Genomic DNA, 22,948 nt, shown 5'->3' on the forward strand with positions numbered 1-22,948 from the left:
GATTCGCTGTCTACTTTTCAGAACGTTGATGGTTTATTTACAAATTGCCGTCTCTTGCTTTTGATGCTTCAAAAAAAATTGCAATTAGATCTTTGAAATGAAAAAGTCCTTACTGGATTCTTACAAAAATGTGTCTACCTTTTAGAAGCTCGATGATTCCTCAATTTATTTAGTATTCATAACTTTCTAATTATTGGCTAATATCGGGGATTCAATCTCAATTTCACAAAAGTTTCTTTCAAATAATTTGAAGATTTTTCGTTCGCTATCTATTTTCCGGAATGTCGATGGTTATTTTATAAATTATTGTTTTTCGAATTAATTCAATAGATATTTGGAGTAAAAGAGCCCTTTTAGTAGACTTTCTAAAACTATTGTCTAAGGTTCAGAATGTCGATGTTTTATTTGAAAATTGCGGTTTTTTTAATAGATTTTTGTAGTAAAAAATCTGTTACTTTGCTTCAAGACTTGTCTAAATTGCAAAGCGTCGATGGTTACTCTTGATTGATAAATTTCAGTTTTTTTTCTATATTTTAGAATGTCGACAGTGCCGCTTTAATATTAGCCAAGAAAGAAGTTAGAATTTCGAAAAATAGCTGTTTCTTAGCTTCTTAATGGTCCCTCAGATTAATTAAAAATCTTATAAATCGCTATCTAATTGTCAGAATATCGGGGATTCTCAATCTCAATTCCACAAGATTCTCTTCCAAAAATTTGTAGATTTTTGATTCGCTGTTTACGTTTTAGAACGTCGATGGTTTATTTACAAATTGCCGTTTCTCCCTTTTGATACTTCAAAAAAATTGCAATTAGATCTTTGAAATTAAAAAGTCCGTCCTTACTGGATTCTTACAAAAATGTATCTGCTTTTTAGAAGCTCGATGATTCCTCAATTTATTTAGTATTCATAACTTTCTAATTGGCTAATATCGGGGATTCAATCTCAATTTCATTCATTTCATAAAAGTTTCTTTCAAATAATTTGTAGAGTTTTCGTTCGCTATCTATTTTCCGGAATGTCGATGGATATTTTGTAAATTATTGTTTCTCGAATTTTTTCAATAGATTTTTTTAATCAAAACGCCCTTTTAGTAGACTTTCTAAAACTGTTGTCTAAGGTTCAGAACGTCGATGGTCCCTCAATTTAGTCAAAAATCTTAGAAATGCCAGTCTATTTTTCAGAATGTCGATGTTTTACTTCCTTTATTCAGATAACATTGTAATAATAGCAAGTGCTTTAATAAATATACAGGATTATTTACTAAAGTAAAACAAGATATATAAGTTATTTAAATTTTATTGTAAATAGCATTAATCCAAAAATGTGTTAATTTATTTAACATGTTATCAACAAATTTTTTCATCATAATCACAGTATTTGTAAGTGATTTTGTTGTTTTTCTTAAAATCAGGGCTTGCTACATCATAAATGCTTTTTTTTTGTTTGTAAAGTGCATTTGCATTTGTACTTGATGGTAATATTTACTTTTTATTTTTTGCTATCAACATCTATAAAGTTATTAAACGTTTTATCTAAAGAAGGGCATTTGATTTCTACAACGTAGTCTTCATTTAAGGCATCTGGACTCGCACCAATCAGGGGACACTCTTTTGAAAGAAAGAGTCGAGATTTTTGAAAGGTTTGGGAAGTTTCCTTGGAAAGTACCTTCAAGACAGCTTCTTCTAATTCAAGGCCCCTTTTCATGGCTTCTTTTTGAAAAATTTTGGCACCTAAAATATTTTACTAGTGTTCCATCCAAGGTAGTACAGTGTGCAGCTTCATATGCTTTCGATGCAGTTATCCGTGCGTATCTAAGCTTAGACCATACCCTACATCTGGACTGGTTCCTAGTTTTAATTTCGATTTGTTTCAACAAATCTTCGTCCATTTGTTGTTTGCAATAATTCAAAAATATGTTTGCGTCGTTGACATTATTAGTAGACATAAAACAAATTTTTAGTTGATAAAGGGAAACACAATCGTAACTTTGAGACAGATGGTACCTTATAGTGCTATTTTCAATTTTCCTTTTTTTTGCTTAAAGAATGTAATCGTTTAAAAAATTATTATTTGAAGATTTAGATTTTTTGGCGCCAAACTCTTCGGTGGTTATAAATTTTTTTGTACTTGAAGTTGCAGCTAAAATTGATCTCTTCCAATAAAAAACTTTGTCAGTTGGAGCCTGCTCTTCACTCCTACGGTGTACACACATTAAAAATGCCACTGCATGTTTGAAACCTCCCTCCGATGCCGGACAATCATGACAATTTACCTCAACAACTGTTTTTTGCAATTCATCGATTACACAAGATACATTATAGTTTTTCGCCTTTATTTTATGTTCTGGGGTAACCTTGGCTTTTAAATAGCATTTATTATTAGTACGTTTAAGTTGAACATAACCCACAGCATTGTCTCTATAATGTTGACGGGCAGACCTAAAACAATACAAAAGACTATGCAAATGGGGAAAATGTTGTATTTTTTATTTTAATTTTAGTAATAGGCATGCATAAAATAAACCTTATTAAAACTACACTCGCATAGAATAATTATATTATTAACTCCTTAAAAATTTCTTCCAGAATCTTATAAAAAAACTAAAAGAAAAATCCATCGAATATAATAAGATTTGCGTTTATTTTATTACATTTTAAAAATAGAAGGAAATAACCTGGACACGATCAACAGAAATTTAATATTACATTATAAAATGTATAATGCTATATTTAATACATTATACTGTAGGGAAGCTTGGCCGAAATTTTTCCACATTTAATTATAAAAGAAAATTCTACTCTATAAAATAACACAAAACGGCACAGCACTAATTTACTACACTAATTTACGCAATGCTGCAGATAAAATTATTATGAATCTAAACGTATGCATGCCTGCCTCTGCGCTGCTTGGCCAGTCTCAACTCGAGAGATGCTATGACGTCACAGCGGTAAATTTCCGACGCGGGAAATATTTTGATATTTAAAAACGTGAAACTTTTTTAATTTTTATTCAATCAAGCTGAAATTTTTTTTATGTGGTATGTGTAGGTAATACTTCATAAAAAGGTGAATAAACTTGTTTATGGAAATTTAACTGAACGAACCTATTTCAGAAAAGTTTCTTTCAAATAATTTGTAGATTTTTCGTTCGCTATCTATTTTCCGGAATGTCGACGTTTATTTTATAAATTATTGTTTCTCGAATTTATTCAATAGATTTTTTGAGTAAAAACGTGCTTTTAGTAGACTTTCTAAAAGTGTTGTCCAAGGTTCAGAACGTCGATAGTTCCTCAATTTAGTTAGCAATCTTAGAAATGCCAGTCTATTTTTCAGAATGTCGATGTTTTAAGATGTTGGATAGAACTCTTGACTGATTAATTTCAAAAAATGTTTTCTACATTTTAGAATGTCGACATTTTAGAATGCCGCTTTAATATTACCCAAGAAAGAAGTTAGAATTTCGAACAATAGCTGTTTCTTAGCTTCTTAATGGTCCCTCAGACTAATTAAAAATGTGTCAGAATATCGGGGGTTCTCAATCTCAATTGCACAAGATTCTCTTCCAAATAATTTGTAGATTTTGGATTCGCGTTCTATTGTTCAGAACGTCAATGGTTAATTTACAAATTGCTGATTCTCCCTTTTGAGACTTGCAATAAGATCTTTGGAATTAAAAAGTTTCCAGTTGTCTAACTTTAACTTAACTTTTAACTAAATTTCAATAAGCTTTTTCTATATTCTAAAATGTCAATAGTGCTGATTTAATAATATCCAAGAAAGAAGCTAGAACATTGTTTTAATCAGCAATTCTTTGATAAAGTTTATATTAGTTGGTCACAAATCGCTGTCTATTTATTAGAACCTCGATGGTTGGTTCTTGTTTTAATGTAAAAGTTCCCGGAGGGACTTTTAATAATTTATACAAATCTTAACGACAACTACGTGGTATTTAATTGGATGCTCAGAAATCTCTGTCTATTTTGTAGAATGTCAATAATTATAGCTTTTCCATCAACGTGAGTAAAGTTTTTAAGCGGAGAGGGTTTTTTATACAATGGTCTGTGCATTGTCTATTTTTTACAACGTCGATAGTTGATATTTTTAGGAGAACTCCCAAACTATTTCCTAGAATATTGAAATAAGTGAATAATTACTGTATTACATAGAAAAGCCATTGATGTACTAAATTTAAAAAAAAAATGAATATTAAAATCAAATTTCTTTCGTAATCGATGATTGCTGCCCACATTCTAACCACTATCGACGCACTAACTTTAAAACCTACTTACAAACCTATAGAAAAATAGATATTTTTACAAAAATGGTCTGTAAATAATTAGAAAATACATGAGGAATATACACCTAGAAACCACAGACGTACTAAGAAAAACCGAAAACATAGTCACGTTTATCCTATTGAAAGAACTTGTCCAATAACTCAAAGAGACCTACGCAAGTAGAGAAAAAATAAATAAAAACTCCAAGTGTCGGTCTCAAAACATCCTTTATAAAGGGTGATTTTTAAGTTGATACTTTTTTTTAACTGTGTATAGAACTCGGTAAAATATACATTTTTTTCAAATAACTTTTTTCGATACACTCAAACAGACAGAATAAAAAAAGTGAATATGGTTTTAAATAAGTTGATGATCCGGCTTTAAACTACCGTGTATACACCTGTCACCACTCAACCGATTTAACTCCCAGTACTACCAACACAAATGTGCAAATGCTTAAAAAAAATAAATAAACAGATATTTTTAGGTCAGATGTTAATTTTTCTGCCAAATCATTTTATTCTCACTTGTTTCAAGTAATAAACTAACTAGTCAACTCAACCAATTTTTTTAAAATCCCAGGTTGGCATAGCTGTTTAATCTTAGGGTGGACTCCCTTCCTTAATTATCTCTAAACGCGCTAAAGTAGTTTAATTGCTCCTATAAACTTGGTAACAGTTAATAATTCCTGGTTTTGCCATAATGTCTAATATATTTCTTTTTGGCAATGATTTTGCATGTCAACCCAAAACATTTAATTATTATTATAAAAAAAAATAAACTCATTAAAAAATTACTTTTGTCTCTTGAAATAGTTTTCTTTGTTTTTTACAGGTAATAAACTTAAAAATCTAAAATTAATAAACATGTGTTTACAAACATTTAAGACGTACTTACCTGTACATTGTTTTCTTAAAATTTTCGCAAGTTTTTCACGGAAAACAGACTAATTACTAACAAGTAACATGTAATATTAGACTGATTAAAGCCATTGTTTAAGATTAAAAATTCAAATTTATAAAGAACCCAACACTATTCAAACAACATTGACGGGTATGACCGGCTCCCAATATCTTTAGATTGTTGTCATTTTACATGATTAGAACTTTACGTGGTATTTAATTGGTTGGTTGCTCAGAAATCTCTGTCTATTTTGTAGAATGTCGATAATTATAGCTTTTCCATCAACGTATTAAACGTGCAAAATGCTTTTAAGCGGAAAGGATTTTTATACAATGGTCTATGTGTTGTCTATTTTTTAGAACGTCGATGCTTGATATTTTTTAAGGGGTATTATCGATATTATAAGTCATAGAAGTATTTACTTAAGAAATAAGTTCAAATATCATCATAATTGCTTTATTATCCAGTAGCCATTGTACTAAGTTAAAAAAAAATATATTAAAATAACATTTCTTTGGTAATGGATGATTGCTACCCACATTTTAATCACTATCGACGCACTAACCTAAAAACCTAAAAAAACACCATTAAGAAAGAAACTCAATTCCTAGTGAATCAACAAGAAACCTTCGACGTACTAACTTTAAAAAAAAGTTGATTATTTTTCAACAGCATTAAGTTAACGCATCCTATTATTAAAAGTATTATTAAGTTAAAATAAAGCTATTAAAACAATCAGACACCAAAGGTATATTAACTTTAGGACCTGTTTACTTTGGATAGTCAGATCGATAATAATTACTACTAAAAACCAAAATTATAGTATAGTAAATTTCAAAAAAATGTATTGAATATATCCAGAAACCATCGACGTATATTCTTTAAGTAAGAGACTCAATAAATTATGGTGTATTTGTCAGAAAGTCAATCCTATCTACAAGCTCAGATAAAGTCAACTTCGGTCCGTAGACTTCACTAATTCATAGTCAGGAGGATTAGTGCTAAAACCTAAAGCACGTTTAATATACGAATCGTAAAAGTTAGAAAAAATTAAATTCCATTCAATGTGTCAACTAGCTCGCAATATTTTTAGATTCATTGTTCTTTTTGAAAAAAAATCATTAAACTTTCTTGATTTTCTTCTTTAATATTCTTATTCCCATGTTACACTATCACTAGAATATTTTGGTCTTAAAGCACTAATATCTTACAGGTGAAGTCTGCAACAGAAATCTTCCAAACAGGCAGCTACGTGCACCAGGTGCAAAAATTATCCTCCGTACCAGCAGAAGATAAAAACCTCTATTTAGGAAACGAGCATAAGTTCGTCAAAATGGGCACAAACATCGACAGATTCACTTTAAATTTCGAGATAACGAAACGATTTATTTCCAAATATGAACTGCTAGTTTACACCGTAAACAGAGAGGGTGAAACTGTTGCCGCCACCATTACTAGTGATATAGAACCATGTTCCTTACAGGTACTCATAATATTCCACGTTAAAGTTATTTATTAGAAACATACATTTTAGATCAGCTCTTATTGGAAAGAAAATCAGCTCCTTCCAGGAAGCATAGCGACTTTAAACATAAAGTCAGCTACCCCAGCACTATGCGCTGTCTCAGCTACGGATAAGGCCAGCAAGTTTATGTCAGCAAACCATTTTAGTTTGTCTCTGGATCATGTGATTAAAGTGTTTTCCTCCGAGAGGGAGCCACCGAAGTCTGGCCGGAACAGTTGTATTGGCAGCAATAAGAAGAGTTTAGGTACCATTTTGGGCTTTAAAGTGCTTTTTTGTGAATGATTGTGTTTTGAAGGGCCTTCAAAAGCTGAAAATATGCTGAATTTTACCGAGCATTTGGCGACTAGCAGGAGGAAGCGACACGTGTACTCATTTTCTGAAGATTTTGACGCCTACGATGTCTTCTCAGTAAGAGTATTAACATTTTAAACCTAAAATAACATACAATTTTTCTTCTTTTAGAGGTTCGGTGTTGTAACCATTACAAACCTGCAAATTGTAACAAAGCCTTGTTACAACGGTAAGTTTTAAAGAAAAAATCCAGTCCTGTAATCTCATTTTTCTTCTGTTATTTTAGGCCCATTGATCACTGAACCCAACCAAGGTAAGAAACACAAACAACTTTACCGTTTCCCGCTAGTCTCATTCTAATTATCAGCATTTTAGTGCAATCACTGACTGACCATTACGACGTTTCGCAAGAGGACACATCATCAGTCACCATACGTTCCTTTTTTCCAGAAAACTGGTTATGGGAGTTGATTCCAGTCGGGTAAGTGCAGAAAGTATGTAAATCTATTGTTAGAACATCAATGTTCGTAAAGTAACGGCATTTATAGGCAATTATTTGCTCTGTTTTCTATTACATCGATGGTAGCAACTTCTAGAGAACTATTTCAAATTAGCACGATAATCCAATTAGTAGCTCCTAAAATGAATTTTAAAATACTCGTATATCTGTATACACCCAGAAACCATCGACGTATAACTGACATTTTTAAAGAAATTATTTTTTTTTAAAGAACATTATCGAGAACTGATTTTGTCATTTTAATCTCTTAAAAAAAGGACAGTGAGGAGTGAACCGCGATTGAAACTCTAATATGTCATACATTTTTCGTCATAAATCTTCCTCTGAGTATCATCGATCGTCAACGATTACTATAAAATGATGATCGTCGTATATAATGATCAGAATTTCATAAGAAAATTAAGTTTTAAGGTGATCTAATATATAAGTGGAGAGTGAAATGCGGTACAAACTCAACAAATGGACTATTTTTATCCATAATTGTCCAGTTTAATAACAATCGAGATGTATCGAGAAGGTATTCTTTGTTTACTGCGATAAAAGCTAATAAAACGACAATTCAGATCCATAGAGAATCCTATCGATAAGAAAGTTCTCTAACCAAACCAGATGGCTCTCTGCAATAACCAAAAATGCTCATTTTAGCTAGGAGGAGAATGTTAAAATTGACCCTGTCAAAGGCCTTTGAACCATCGGTTTAAATTGCGTCTACTTAGTGATCCTGTTCTTAGGCAACCAAAAGATTCATCTTATATACAGCAAGATTCTTTATGGGAGACTGGTTTGCTTGAAAAACTTGTTCCTAAGGTATGACTTATTTTTCACGAAGAAAACTGATTGTTAATAAATAAACAAAATATTAAAAGATTATAATTTTGCGAAAGAATAATGTGATATATATAGACTAAATTAACTTTTAAACATTATGTACTAGACACGGCTAGATGTTAGGTTAATGTTGTATTGGTAAGCAATATTTTAGTGTAATTACAAGTGATTTTCTGTTTTAAGACTGAATAAATAAATAAAAAAGATCCAACACAAGTCTATCTAGTTAGAGCTTCTATTCAGCGCCGTAGCAACAACATAACGGGCCTAGGTTCGAGACTGTATCCGCGGGCCCCTAAAGAGATACTAACCTTCGTCTCTCCCTAAGTCGACGGCTTAAGGAAAGAAAAAATTAAAAGGCTATTACATGTTAACTAAACTTTTATGAAATTAATATTAAGACAAAAATACTAATAACAGGATATTTACGTTATTAGTATTATAATACTAATTACGGAAAAATATAACAATATTAAAAACATATGTACATAATTATAAAAAACATTTACAAAAGGATACAAATACAAAGTTAATATAGAAGAAATACACCCATTAAAAAGTTACTTTTCGAGATTTAGCAGTCGCAAATGATTTAATAATTTCCTTTAAATCTATAGAGCGAGCAACTTTATTTTCAATGGACAGCATTGCCAAAGAAGATAATCGATTTTGATATGTTTTTAATTTTGAGAACGATCATTCTTCAGAAAAACATGTTCGAAATGCTAATAATTGATTATAAAGTATATCTGATATATCATCTTGATATATTTCACGAATATTTTCAGCTATTTGGTATGTTACTGTGTCACTAGAATTTAATAGAACCTCTGTATCCAAAATATTGAAGTTAGTAGATATTTGTTGTAAACTAACTGTTCTACATTGTAACTGACTAATAATAATGTCCAGCGTTTTATAAAAAACTTCAACTCTAAAGATATCTTCCGCAGTTTGAAAAACAAAGTCATTTGCAAATTCATCAAAAAAACGTCTACGTTTAGAAATTCGTTTTTGGCCAAACTCTGGACTTATACCCCATTTACTCGCCGTGGCTTGAGCTTCTTCTTTTACATTTAGAAACTCATTTCGAAGATTAGATATGTAATTTGTAACGTTTTTTAGGAGTTTACCCGATCTTTGTATATCTTGCTGCTCATTTTGTAAAAGTTTTGATGCATTTAAATATGTGCTAAAGGCTAGAAAAGATTTGCTTCGGCTGCGGATAGACACATCGATGTAAGAATTTTAGCTGAGTTGTTTAGCTGATTTTTATGTGGTTTGTTAGATTATATAAGTTCACAATATATTATTTAGTTTTAGTTTAAATTTACATTTTTTGTTTATTTATTTATTTATTATTATGTTTATTAGCTGGCTACGGGCCCTTGAGAGTGGCGGGCCTGGTTCCACCGAACCCGTGGAACCATTGTAGCTACGGCGCTGCTTCTATTATAACTTCCATTGTACTTGTTCTTCATAGGGTTTTGTTTTATTGATTTTTAATCATCCTAATCACACTCAGAATTAAAGACAAATTATGTTAACTTTATGCAAATGCCTCTAAGCAGCCATAAACCATTTTTAAAATAAGTAGTTGCTTTCTTTTATAATGCTGTTTGTAGGAGGATGGTTTAAAATTATAATTAAATTTTCTCATCACCAAAGTAATATTTAAAAAACAGAACTTTATAAAAATTACACCAAACTTCTGGGCAGAACATTCTGAAAAGGTTACTTTCTTACACCTCATAAAATATCCCAATACCTATTACCAAAATACAAATTAATATTGTAACTATAGTAATAATCCAACTTTTTTATTTTACATCACCAGATATAATGACTACAATACTCCTCAGGTGAATGACAATTGGCACATGAAATATTACAAAAAATTACCACAAATTTATCATACTGACTATTGTAAATTTTTGTGATGTAAAAACACTTGAATGTGCCTATTTTAAATTACATATAACCAAATTAGGAAAATAGACAACTTTGACAATTTCTACCATGTGTACCGTTCATACATTATGTTAGTCTTCCTCAAAATCACTTCAATCAAATCTTCTTGGCCTGTATCATAAGTATTAATAAAAAATCCTCAAAATTAAGTCTATGCTAGGGCTTATAAAAAGAGGCACTATCTCTCAGCTTATTAAGCCAATACCTCTACACGTCATTTGGATATCATACAGGGGAGCCTTTTAAATTAAATAAATTTATGATGTTTGATGTAAGTCTTTCTTTGTCAATAAATTGGAAACTCAGTATCTTATCTCTACAAATAATCGATAAACTGCAAGGGTATTTTTGCTATATATTATACCCATCTTTGAAGCAAATACTTATTCTTTATCTCTTAATTAAACACAGATGTCCAAGATCTCTCCTGGCTATGACCAACATGAATTTTGTAAAACTGCATTTCAGATTTACCGTTTTTGAAAAACATCATTTTAGCTGGACTACAACTTTTAATTTAGCACCCGTAACTTGCACAATTTAAGCAAGACTTTTGGCTTCCTTTTCAGGTTTCGAAAATCTGAAATAAATAAATATTAATTACAATAAGAATTTCATAATAATAATAATGAGAATTAAGTAACCTTTCAAAAAAAGGTATGTATGATGTACCAACTTTACGCATTTTTAAGTAATATGGTATACATAACTATTATATTATAATATTCTAATAACTTAGAGATAAAATATGTTTATAAAAATAAATTAAATACAAATATGTATGTATGATACAATAACTCATGAGGAAATAAAATTTGGAAATTACTACTAAATTCAATTATTCGAAATTATAAATAATTAGTTGCTTTTTAAGCTTTGACATTCACTGATTATCATAGACTAATATATAGATTACAAAAAATAATAATCTAATAGAATTAAAAAATAAATCAAATGAATCAAATATTTTAAGTTTCCTAACTAATTTCCAAGCAATGATTTTGTTTATAGTTAATAATAATAATAATAATAGTATCTGTTGAAGCCCTTTTATAAAGAATATTTGAATAATTTGGCAATAATGTTTCACAAATTGCTTCTATATTCGACATTATGGTTCACACCCATTAAATTTATAAATTTTCCTTTCTACTGGTGCTAGATCTTCTAAATTGTTTAATTAGTGAAAATAACTTTTCTTTTAAATAAAAGTATAGAGTTATAGAAAACATCCATGCATAGGTACTAGAATAACATCAGGATGCTTTTTAATGTCCTATCTGAGATTTTCAAGACTAAGTATCTAAAAGTTTTAAAAATATAACATGTATAAAACCCAAGTGTTTAACATAAGTTCTTAAGTAACAACGAATTGAGAAATCCTTTGCGTATTCGTATTAAACGTGTAGCCATTTTTTGTATGAAGTATTCCTACATTTTCAAAAATCAAAGCAAAAATATATTAAATTGTTAAGAACACATAACTATAAGGTCAAGAAATAATATATTTGGGAAAGCGAAATAATATATTGAAGAAAGCGATCAACCAAGCTTTTGACATACGACTTATTTACTGCCCGCTCGCCATTGCGCAACTGTGAAATTTTGGATTCCAGATACAAGAGGAATGCAACTATCCCAAATACATTGCTTACACCCCCAAATCCCAATGACCGTCGACTTACTAACCTTAAAACTGAATTTTAGCAATCACATCCAATTCCAACGGACAGTGCCCCACTCGATAACGACCTGGATTACGAACGTTTTCTGTGTTTCTGAGAGCCAAGGCGTCGGTTTTGCAAGAGAACTCGAACTGATCAGTTTCCAATCGTTTTTTATGGAAGTTTTAACTCCGTACTCGATTAAGAAGGGCGAAAGTTTCCATTTGCTGGTGCACGTCTCCAATTACGTCAATTATTCATTTCCAGTAAGAGGTAAGCGTTAATCTAAAGTTCTCAATAATTACTTTGCATTTACAGATAAGAATATCTATAAGAATGTCGAACAATATCGAACTAACCCATAAAATGAGCGCCACCTATTGCCTGAAACCTAATAGTACACAAACTCACAATTACCCGATCAGGGGGGTCGACATTGGGGTTGCTAACGTGACGGTTTTGGTGGAAAACGAGAGTCAGTATCCGTTCAGTTGCGGACCGGAAATTATCGTTTCAAAACGGTAATAAACCGAAATAAAATTGAGCATTTTTATTTAAAATAAATTCCAGAGATGTGGTGGCCAAAAGCTTCAAAGTGATCCCCGAAGGTGATTTTATTTCGACCACCAGATCGGCCTTATTGTGCGCCTCTCATGGACATTTTATCAATACGGTCTCTTGGAACCTGAGCGTCCCGAGGGACATTGTCCCTGGGACTGATAAAGTTGTCGTTTCTATTAATGGAGATTTATTGGGGCAAACTATCGAGGTAACCATTAAAAGTTGCCTGTTTATGTTCAAAGTACAATTTATTGTCGATTTTAGAACCTCGATCACTTGATAACGATCCCTACCGGCTGTGGGGAGCAAATAATCGCTTCTATGGCTCCAAACCTTTATGTGCTACGATATCTTCAGGCTAATGGACTTTTAACTGCGGCAAGAAAGCAACAAATTATTCGAAATTTAAAAATTGGTAAGTAAACGGTGAAGAAATCGCCGGCAATCGTTGTCTAATTTTCAGAACGTCGATGATTGGCTTAAGGTATTAGTTTCGCTGTTATCGACGTTATAGATACTCATCTTTGTCAAGCATTTGAAGTAATTTTTATTATAATTGAAGATGGTTGAATCATGATTTGCTTTACAGGTTACCAAAAAATCCTAAACTATTTACACCCAGACGGTTCGTTCTCGGCCTTCGGCTATTACGACCCGTCAGGTTCGACATTTCTAACCGCATTCGTGGTGAAAATCCTGCAAGAATCCCGCGAATTCATTTATGTGGACCAGAGGGTGCTGGATCGCGCTCTGGATTGGATTTTCGCCCATCAACTGGAAAACGGCTGTTTCGACACCATGCACCACGTGTTCCAAGATATGGTAATCAATCGTATGGTTTCCGTGGGTCTGGTTATTAAATTCCACTTCACAGGGCGGTACCAACATCGAGAACAGCACCGCGGGATTGACGTCTTATGTTATCGCGAGTCTTTTCGATGCCAAATTGAATATACCGGAGGGGGTGCAACAGAATACAAAATTCTGTATAAGGGCCCAAAGGAATCCCGATAAATATTCGCTGGTTATTAGCAGCTACGCCCTATTTAAGATCCGTTGGTTGGACGAGGCAAAACGGTTTTTGCAAAAAACGATTGCGGTGGCCAATATCGAGGATAATTTAATGTGGTGGAGTGTCACAAGTAAGACCCGGATTTTAAGTTTATATTCGTAGGTTTATATGGGAGATATTCGGGTTTTTAGGTTCAGAAGAGTCCTACGCCTCTGACATCGAGATAACCAGTTACGCCTTGTTGGCTTTGATGGAGGAACCTTCGGCGGAATATATGGCTTATGCGCATTCTATAGTGCACTGGTTGGTTTCGAAAATCGGGCCTACTGGCGCGTTTAAATCCACCCAGGTGAGTAGGTTTTCATTAAAAAGTATTTATTGAAACATATTTTAAAAGGTTGATAGTTAGTCTTTACCACCCTGAAAATTCGATTTACTAAACACAAAATGAATTTTTGGCAATGACGTCGACGTTAGTTCTTTTTAAGAACGTCACTGGTTTGTTTTAGAAATGAATTTTAAAATAGTCAATTTTTTAGCATTTTGGAAAATTCCCATCGACCCACTAATTTTAAAGCTGATATAAAGCAATGCAGAATGTCGATGGTTTATTCAATTATTGATTGGTGTTTCAAAAAATGTATAGTGATCTTTCAGGAGTTGATAAAAGTGCATTTTTGTATTTAAAAAAATCGTCTTAAATTGCTAAATTAAATTGATTGGACGGCTGTTTTGTTTTTTTTTTTTTTTGATAAATATATTATAAGCAATTAAGAAACTATAGTACTGTGGTAAGTAGAGCAGAAACAGAGCCTTTTTACAGGAATAAATTTGAAAAATGTACATGCAAGGCAAAATGAGAAATTCCAAGCAAAATAAACACTAGAAGCCTTAAAGAATGTTGATGGGTTAAATATTTATAGTAAAGTCGTTTCAAAATAAATAATTAGTTTTTATAATAATAATCCTCCTCTACCTATATTAAATACATTTTCTTTTAATACTGTTAATTATAGCGATATTTCCAAAATTCTATTAAATATTAGATCAAAGGCTTTTGGGGTAAGATAATCTTCATATAACTTAGTTAATCTGTGTTGTCCTTATATAACTTATATTTAGCATATAGTTAATTAGTGCATAACTAAAAACTATTTCCCTAAAAATTGGAAGGAAGCACTTGTGCTGCCGTTACCTAAATTTGAAAATCCAATTACAAGTTGTAGTTTTGGAGAGTTTATTTATGTACTAGATTTTGCCAACCTTTTCAAAATTCTTGTACGTATTTTTGACTCTCAAATACGAAAATTTCTCAATAAGAATGATTAATAATTTTACTACCCTAACAATCAAGGTTTAGAACGAATTATAGTTGTTGTGTCTCTGCAATTTCTGATGTAATTGATGACATTTTAAGAGCGCCTGATAACAATAGAATTACGACATTCGCTTGTTGGATTTTTAAGTCAATTTTTCAGTTTGTATGGTTTTCTAATGCTACCATTGATTTAATTAACTCCTACTTAAATAATCTCTCACACCGCGTTAAAACAGATACTAGAATTTCTGATCTTTTAATAAATCAAAATTGCGTGCCTCAGGTTAGTGTATTGTGTCCATTATTTTTCACCATAAAATTAAAATAAAATTGCCTTTATCATCTATATGCAGATGACACCCAGTTGTATTTTTCTTTCTTCCCTGAACAGTTTAAAACTGCAAAGACTAAAATAAATAATGATTCTTTGTATAATATTTATTGAACATATTTTAACGTTGTGTAATTTAGGAACATGAGAAATTTAAAAGATAATCAAAATAGGACATGTCCAACATTCCTGTTGTGGGTCAATGCAAGAGTTTGAGTCTGTTTATTGATATTGAGATGCGTTTCAGGTGCTACCTGTCTAATGTTCTTAAGAAAGCATATTTTGCTCTTAAATTAATATATCTACACAGGCTTTGTCTACCCCAAGATTAAAAAAAAACTACTGTGTGAGATCTTATTGGTGCTTTCACAATGTAATTAACGTGATACAGTTTATGGTTTATATTTGGATTGCAATGATAAAAATAGAGTACAAAAACTTTAGGACTTTATTTGTCTTGAAAGAATGACGTCAATTCTAATGAGTCATAGAGAAAGAAAGAAAATGTGCTATATTACATAAGACAAAACAAAACTTGTGTACAAGCATCCTAAAAACTAAAAAACTCCAAATTCACTTTAAATTTCAAATTTCAAACAAACATAACATCTAAAACATTTTACCATAAAATTTACACACATTACCAAAACTAATTATAACAAAACAGATTGAAAAAACTAAAAAAAACATCTTTTTGATAAATTTGATTAAAAAAATAAGTAAAGCTGTCAATAAAACAGAATTTAGAGGAAGTAAATTAAAATATTTAATAGGAAACAAAACTAAAACACTAAAATTATGTCAGAGCACAGGTCAAAAGGTATCATTAAAAAAATCGTCAAGGCTCTAATATGCCCTGGATAATAAAAGTGATTTTAATTTCTTTTTGAAGTTCTTAACTTCTAAAATTTGTCTGATACATAGAGGAACATGGTTGTAATTTTTTTTGCTAAGGTATATAAGTGAGTTCTTGGTGAGGGAGGATGTAGGGATTGGTAAGGGAAAATCGTTAACCTGGCGAGTCATATGACCAGTGTTAGAGGGAGGTTTAGGACATTTATGAATAAGAGTAGCTGTTTCTAAGAGAAAAAAGAGTTAGGATTTTTTGAGATATAAAGAGAGGTTTAGAAGAATCTCTTAACCCAGCGAAACATAGGTATCTAACTGCCTTTTTTTGAATCACAAAAATTATGTTTAATAATTCCTTGTTGCTTAAACCCCAAAAAGGCAAGCCATAACGAAGATGGGACTCAATAAGAGAAAAGTACACTGAACGTGCAACTACCCTTCCCAGCTCATGCCCCGCCATTCTTATTGCAAAGCATCCAGAGGATAATTTTGATGCAAGATTTAGGATATGATCTTCGAAGCGAAGGCGACCATCAAAGCTTTCTTTGTATTGCAAGGGGGAGTTTTCACTAAACATAACGCCCTGAACGTCACACTTAAATCCCATAATAAAGGTTTTGCCCACATTAAATACAAGCCTGTTTGCAGCACACCACTCCGATAAAATCTTAAGATCCTTAAAAACCTGGGCTCTAACATTATCAGAATCTCTATGATTCCATAAAATGGTGGTATCATCAGCAAACTGAACCACTTTGCCCTGCAGTTTTAATGAACCCAAATCATTTACATACAGCAAAAATAATAGTGGTCCTAACACTGAACACTGAGGTATTCCAGTTTTAAGGGATCTGGAATCGGATAAACATCCAGATACTGTAACTCTTTGGGTACGATTAGACAGATAGGATTCCAGCCATTGCAATGCTTCACCTCTAAAGCCATAATTATTGAGCAGCATTAGACAGCAGTATTCCATGATCTACGCAATCAAATGCCTTGGATAAACCTGCCGCCGCGGACTCTCCAGAATTTAAGGACACATAGACACTCTCCAAAAAGCCGAAAACAGGGTCAAGGGACTCATGACCCGTTCCCGTTTGAAATTCAAACTGATTTGCAGATAAAATGCAATTATGTTGCAAAAAAGACAAAATTCTGATTTTTGCAAGTTTTTCAACTATCTTGGACGGAAATTACAAGGCTCACTCAAATCTCCACCTTTATAAAGAGGGATAACCACTGCCTCTTTCAAACATGCTGGAAAGATGCCATTATGAAAAGAATTGTTTATGGCAGAAGCTAAGGCACTCAATGTTGAGTCAGGCAAAAGGAGTAGTAATTTTGATGATATTCCATCAGCTCCATAGAATATTTATTTTAGGTATAGTAATATTTTATGTATCGATTTTATTTTATCATTGTGTGTGGCTCTGGCATGTTTTGGCTTTAAATTATTTTTAGTATATGGGTGTTAGTACTCAGGTCGTTAGTTTTAAATATTATTCTTGTTGAACTATATATTTTATAAATGTTCCTTTTTTTTCGGGTCATAGTGTTGAAGACCACAATCTGCACTGCAGAAATTTGAACTTGTCGGCCTTTTACTTTCACTTATAGATATTTTATGTATTGTATTTTTGCAAATAAAAAAATATTTATTATTATAGGCAGTTGGCCAAACCAAAGTTTTTTTGGCAAATTTTTTCTCCAAGGAAATCCACTCAACATGGTCGTAACTCGATAACCAAAACAGTAAAATTTTTCAAAATTTGCATGGGGATTGCAGAATTAAATTTATTAGACATCGTGTTTTTGTTCACTTTCAGAGGTTTCCGTTCACTAGCGGAAACTACTCAACATAGGGCAAAACGGTATTCACGGGATCTTTCAGAAATTTATAAAACAATAGTTACTTGCTTAACAGTCTTTTAAGTGCTTTAAATAACTTTCTAAAGGTTTATAAAAATATTGAAAGAAAATCACCTTAAAAGTATACCCATAATTTTAAGAAATTGACCTTAATACCCAAGAACCATCGATAACATCGAATTTTAAAAGTGAAAAAAGGATTTTTAGCAATCATGCACAGTAGTTGTCTATTTTTCAGAATGTCGATAGTTTTACTCTAAATATTTTTAAAAAAGATCATCAACATAGTAAATCCCCGTAAAAGTTTATAAAAAATATTAAAAATGTACACTCTACACGTTAAAACATCGATGGTTAGTTTTTCTACACTAAAACCTCGACCGACGTTTTTAGACTTTAGAACTGATATAAAGCAGCATTTGCAATCAGACAGTTATTCCATCGAGATAATAGTTTCTAGACGATAATTTCAAAAAAGTATGATAATTGATTGGTTGTCAGCCATTCAGTCAGTCTACGTTTTAAATGTTCAGATGACAGTTGGCCCTAAAATTTTTGAACACGATCATCGATGTAATAACTATTAGAAAGGGCCTTAAAATACATTGAGAATGCACACACTATATGTAAAGAGATCGATGGTTACTACTTAGAAACCATCAATGTACTAACTTTAACATATATAAAAAAAGTTTCAGCAATCACATCCCAGGCAAACTTTATTCAGTTTTCAGAATCGAGGATTTTCTCAGTTGTCATTAGTTTGATCCATCGATGTAAGAATTTCTAGAGGGCAATTTTACAAAAATTCAAACAGTCAATCCTTAAGAAAATGCCTCAAAAAACTGAAAAAAGACTTAATAATAATATTGAAAAAGTATACTTTAGATGTTAAGAAATTGTTGATTACATTAATACCCAGAAACCATCGATAAAGTAAGTGGTTCTTTATTTTCAGAATGTCGATGGTTGGCTCTAAATATTTTTGAAAAGAATCATTCACATAGCAAATCTCTGTAAAAGTTTATAAAAAATATTAAAAATGCACACTCTACACGTTAAGACATCGATGGTTATTTTTTCTACACTAATACCATCGACCGACGTTTTTAGATTTTAGAACTGATATAAAGTAGCATTTGCAATCAGACAGTTATTCAATCGACATAATAGTTAGTTATTATTTATACGTTATTTATATTAATAGTTAGTTATACGAATTAATAGACAGTTATTCAATCGACATATAGAGGATAATTTCAAAAAAAGTATGATAATTGATTGCTCGTCAGCCGTTGTCTATATTTTAAATGTTCAGATGACAGTTGGCCCTAAAATTTTTGAAAACGATCATCGATGTAATAACTATTAGAAAGGGCCTTAAAATACATTGAGAATGCACACTCTATATGTCAAGAGATCGATGGTTACTACTTAGAAACCGTCGATGTACTAACTTTAACATATAATAAAAGTTTCAGCAATCACATCACAGGCAAACTTTATCCAGTTTTCAGAACATCGAGGATTTTCTCAATTGTCATTAGTTTGATTCATCGATGTAAGAGTTTCTAGAGAGCAATTTTACAAAAATTCAAACAGTCAATTTCTTTAAGAAAATGCCTCAAAAAATTGTAATGACTTAATATTGAAAAAGTATACTTTAGATGTTAAGAAATTGATGATGATTATATTAATACCCAGAAAACATCGATAAAGTAAGTAGTTCTTTATTTTTCAGTATGTCGATGGTTGGCTCTAAATCTTTTCGAAAAGCATCATCAAAATATCATCCATCGAGTAACCATCGCTCTCTTTACACTTAGAAACCATCGATGAACTAACGTTAAAATATGAAAACTAGTTTCAGCAATCACAGGCAGTCATTGTTTATCTTTCAGAATATCGAGGAAATAAATCAATGACAATTACTCTATTCCCATTGATTTGTTCCATCGACGTAATGAAGTTCTAGAGGACAATTTTAAAAAATGTATGCTTAAGAGTCATCAAAGTAAGTCAAATCATGTAAGTCATCAGTCTTACAAAATTCCATAAATACTGCTGTAAAAAATATTGAAAAAGCACCCTCTACCCGTTAAGAGGTTAAGTAAGTTACTTTACTATCCAAAAACTATCGATATACTTACTAAATTTAAAACGGAAAATAGAAGCTTTAGCGATTACAGGCAAGCTTTGTCTAGTTTTCAAAACGTCAAGAGTTTTTTGAATTGTCATTGGTTTGATCCATCGATATAACAGTTTAACAGGGAAATTTTACCATCACAGTACTAACTTTACAACAAAACTATAAGCAATAATTAAACCATCTTTGATCCACTGCATAGACAAATTCAATATAATACCTAAGTGTTATTTTTTCATAAAATGTTTTAGGATACAGTAGTCGCACTGGACGCCTTAACAAAATACGCAAACTACATTAAAACGTCAAATGTAAACTTGCACGTGCATTTGCAAACTCACACAGAAACTCACGAGTTTTCTTTGAGCGACAGGGACAGACTGATGGCGAGGCAAATTCCACTTAGTAGCCTGGATAGTAACGAGTTAAAAGTCCATTTATCGGGTAGCGGATGTGCTTTTATTCAGGTGAGTAAACACTTTCCTGATCTATAAAAAAATTAATTTCCTTTTTTAGTCAACGACATCTTACTACACCACCAATATTCCGGAGAGTGAAGCTTTCAGATTGGCACTGGAGGTGTCGCCAGTGTCCAACGTGGACACTTGCTCTATCAAAAGCATATCACCATGTATAGCGTACAAGGGTTCGGATAAGTTTTCTAATATGGCCGTTATGGAAGTGGAGATTCCATCTGGGTTTAGGGCTGATAGGGCTTCTCTGTATCAGTTGGTTGAATCGATGGAAAGTAAGAAAATGCCATTAAATATTCGGTATAATAAATTCTTAACTTAGGACTACGTTTTTATCTCAAATTCGATTCAAAATTATGGTGGTCTTGAGTTATATCCAAGTATGTCTGCTTTTGGATCTTGGTTCACAAAATTACCCTTAACTGGGAAAAATTTTAAGGTACAAGCAGATATCTGATATGAAATTAATGGGAAAGAAATTGACTATATTCCTTTTAAGAATATTCGAAGTATTGCGTGAAAATATTGTCAAAAAAGCGAACATTTGCTAGGAAATTTAAAAAAAATTACTCTAATCCAAACTGCTCTAACTAACCAAATATTTAACTTAGAACCACGTTTTCACCGGGTCTGGAAGTCAAAAATTTGCATGTTGCAGGTAGTTAGTACCAAATTCGAGTTCTTTTAACCTCTCCCAGACAGTTACTTAAATAATTTCATTATTCCTTTTCCATCTGACATTTGTTCTTAATTCCAAATCCCTTGATCCCAGCCTAGTTTGGCATTTCTCATTATTGATTTTTCATCATTTATCAAAAATGGTCGACGTTGACATATAAAGAATGTTTTAAGAAGTTTTATTTCCAGGCAGTTAATTCTTTTTCTATTTTTTTAGAAGAAATTTTGTAAAGCGCTTCAAAGCAAAAAAATTATTTAGTCCAGGCAGTTGAAGCGGAACTACCATGTCATCTCTCTCTCTCTTTCAGGTAGTTCTTTAAGTAGAAATTTATTTTTAACCCCGAATGCCACGACGTATCTGTCAAATCTGAAGATTAGTTGTCGAGTCTATTTCCTATTTTTAGGTCAGCTGTCAAAATTAGTTGGTATATAAAGGATGTCATGTCTCAAAAATCTCACAATCCCTCAAATATCCAAATCCTTAATATAGAAACACGTTTTTGGCACCAAATCCACCACTAGGAATCCATTTATTTTGATGTGAAAGAATTATGAAAATATTCTGAGTGGTTCCTAAGTTATGCCCCAAAATGTCAAATAAAAATCTTGATATGGGTCTCAAATTTGGTGGTTCTTGGATCTTCCAAAATACAAAATTGAGTCTAACTCAGGATGATGTATAGGAGAGGTTTTCATATTAAATTATTGAGACAACATACGTTGGACCGAAAACCTTTTAACAATATGCCTATTATTTCGTGAAAATATTCTCAAAAATGGAAAGTATTTGCTTAAGGAAATTAGCAAAAACAATGACTTCAACCAAAACAACCGTAACTCTTCAAATTCTTTACCTAAAATCAAATTTTTTGCTCTCAAATCAATCTTCAGGAATCCCTCTATATTAATGTAGAAAAAATTTAAAAAAAGTTTTAAGTGGCTGCTAAATTATGCTGTGTGACAACACAAGCACATTGCATATACAGGGTTTCCCGTTGAACTTGTAAAACCGTTTAACTGGGGATAGGGTTTCCTATGGACTATCGAAATATGTCAATATTACCTTAGTCAAATGTTTACGGTTTTCTAATCTGTCTAACTTTAATAACTTTATAATATTATCCAATCATGAAATGCCTTAGGACAGTGATCACTTTTTCAAAGTTGTTCTTTATTGTGGAAATAATACAGGGAGTACCAGGATTTTCACTTAATCACAGAGCAAAACAAATAGTATCCTTAAAGGTCAACTGCGATTTCTGCTAGAAGATGTACCTTTAGAGGTGAGAGGGCGAATGTGGTTCCAGAATGACGGTTGTCCTGCTCATTATGCTGCATTGGTTCGACAACATTTGGATAATACGTTCCCTAAAAGAGGGCGCTTAGGTCCTATTCTTTGGCCACCACGTTCCCCAGATTTGAATCCTTTGGATTTTTTTTATTGGGGTTGGTTAAAACAGATTTTTTATTTAAGACCGGTTAATATAAGAAAGGAACTAAGAGAAAGAATACTTGAGGCGGCATCAGAAATTAATCAAGTAGGAACTCCGCGTCGATTAAAAAGACATTTTGTAAAAAGATGCAGAACTTGCATAATAAGAGCTCGTAGTGAACACTTTGAAAATTTATTGTAGGCCTCATCCCCAGGAACAACAAAAATTAAATTATTCGGTTATTTTTGTAGCTTTGTTTTCTAGCTTTTGTTTTTTAGGCATACGTTTTAAAG

The 22,948-nt window shown here is 31.9% G+C and overlaps 2 protein-coding genes across 2 annotated transcripts in view; one reads left to right on the forward strand and one right to left on the reverse strand.

Moving 5' to 3' along the window:
- The window catches only part of LOC126734030 (murinoglobulin-1-like), a 53,127-nt gene that overhangs the window by 12,123 nt on the left and 18,056 nt on the right, over positions 1-22,948 (forward strand). The window contains exons 9-23 of the mRNA XM_050437542.1: positions 6,397-6,666; positions 6,718-6,952; positions 7,004-7,116; positions 7,171-7,228; positions 7,286-7,312; positions 7,375-7,480; positions 12,026-12,248; positions 12,301-12,503; positions 12,553-12,751; positions 12,808-12,958; positions 13,133-13,365; positions 13,418-13,685; positions 13,747-13,904; positions 20,323-20,538; positions 20,588-20,819. Coding sequence (XP_050293499.1) covers positions 6,397-6,666; positions 6,718-6,952; positions 7,004-7,116; positions 7,171-7,228; positions 7,286-7,312; positions 7,375-7,480; positions 12,026-12,248; positions 12,301-12,503; positions 12,553-12,751; positions 12,808-12,958; positions 13,133-13,365; positions 13,418-13,685; positions 13,747-13,904; positions 20,323-20,538; positions 20,588-20,819 — 2,692 coding nt within the window. The remainder of the gene's footprint in view (positions 1-6,396; positions 6,667-6,717; positions 6,953-7,003; positions 7,117-7,170; positions 7,229-7,285; positions 7,313-7,374; positions 7,481-12,025; positions 12,249-12,300; positions 12,504-12,552; positions 12,752-12,807; positions 12,959-13,132; positions 13,366-13,417; positions 13,686-13,746; positions 13,905-20,322; positions 20,539-20,587; positions 20,820-22,948) is intronic.
- Positions 10,152-22,948, reverse strand: part of LOC126734031 (tetratricopeptide repeat protein 37) — an 89,613-nt gene continuing 76,816 nt past the window's right edge. Inside the window, exon 20 of the mRNA XM_050437544.1 lies at positions 10,152-10,898. Coding sequence (XP_050293501.1) covers positions 10,884-10,898 — 15 coding nt within the window. The 3' untranslated portion in view covers positions 10,152-10,883. The remainder of the gene's footprint in view (positions 10,899-22,948) is intronic.

The sequence above is a fragment of the Anthonomus grandis genome, chromosome 3 (genome assembly GCF_022605725.1).
Source record: "Anthonomus grandis grandis chromosome 3, icAntGran1.3, whole genome shotgun sequence".
Classification (NCBI taxonomy): domain Eukaryota; kingdom Metazoa; phylum Arthropoda; class Insecta; order Coleoptera; family Curculionidae; genus Anthonomus; species Anthonomus grandis.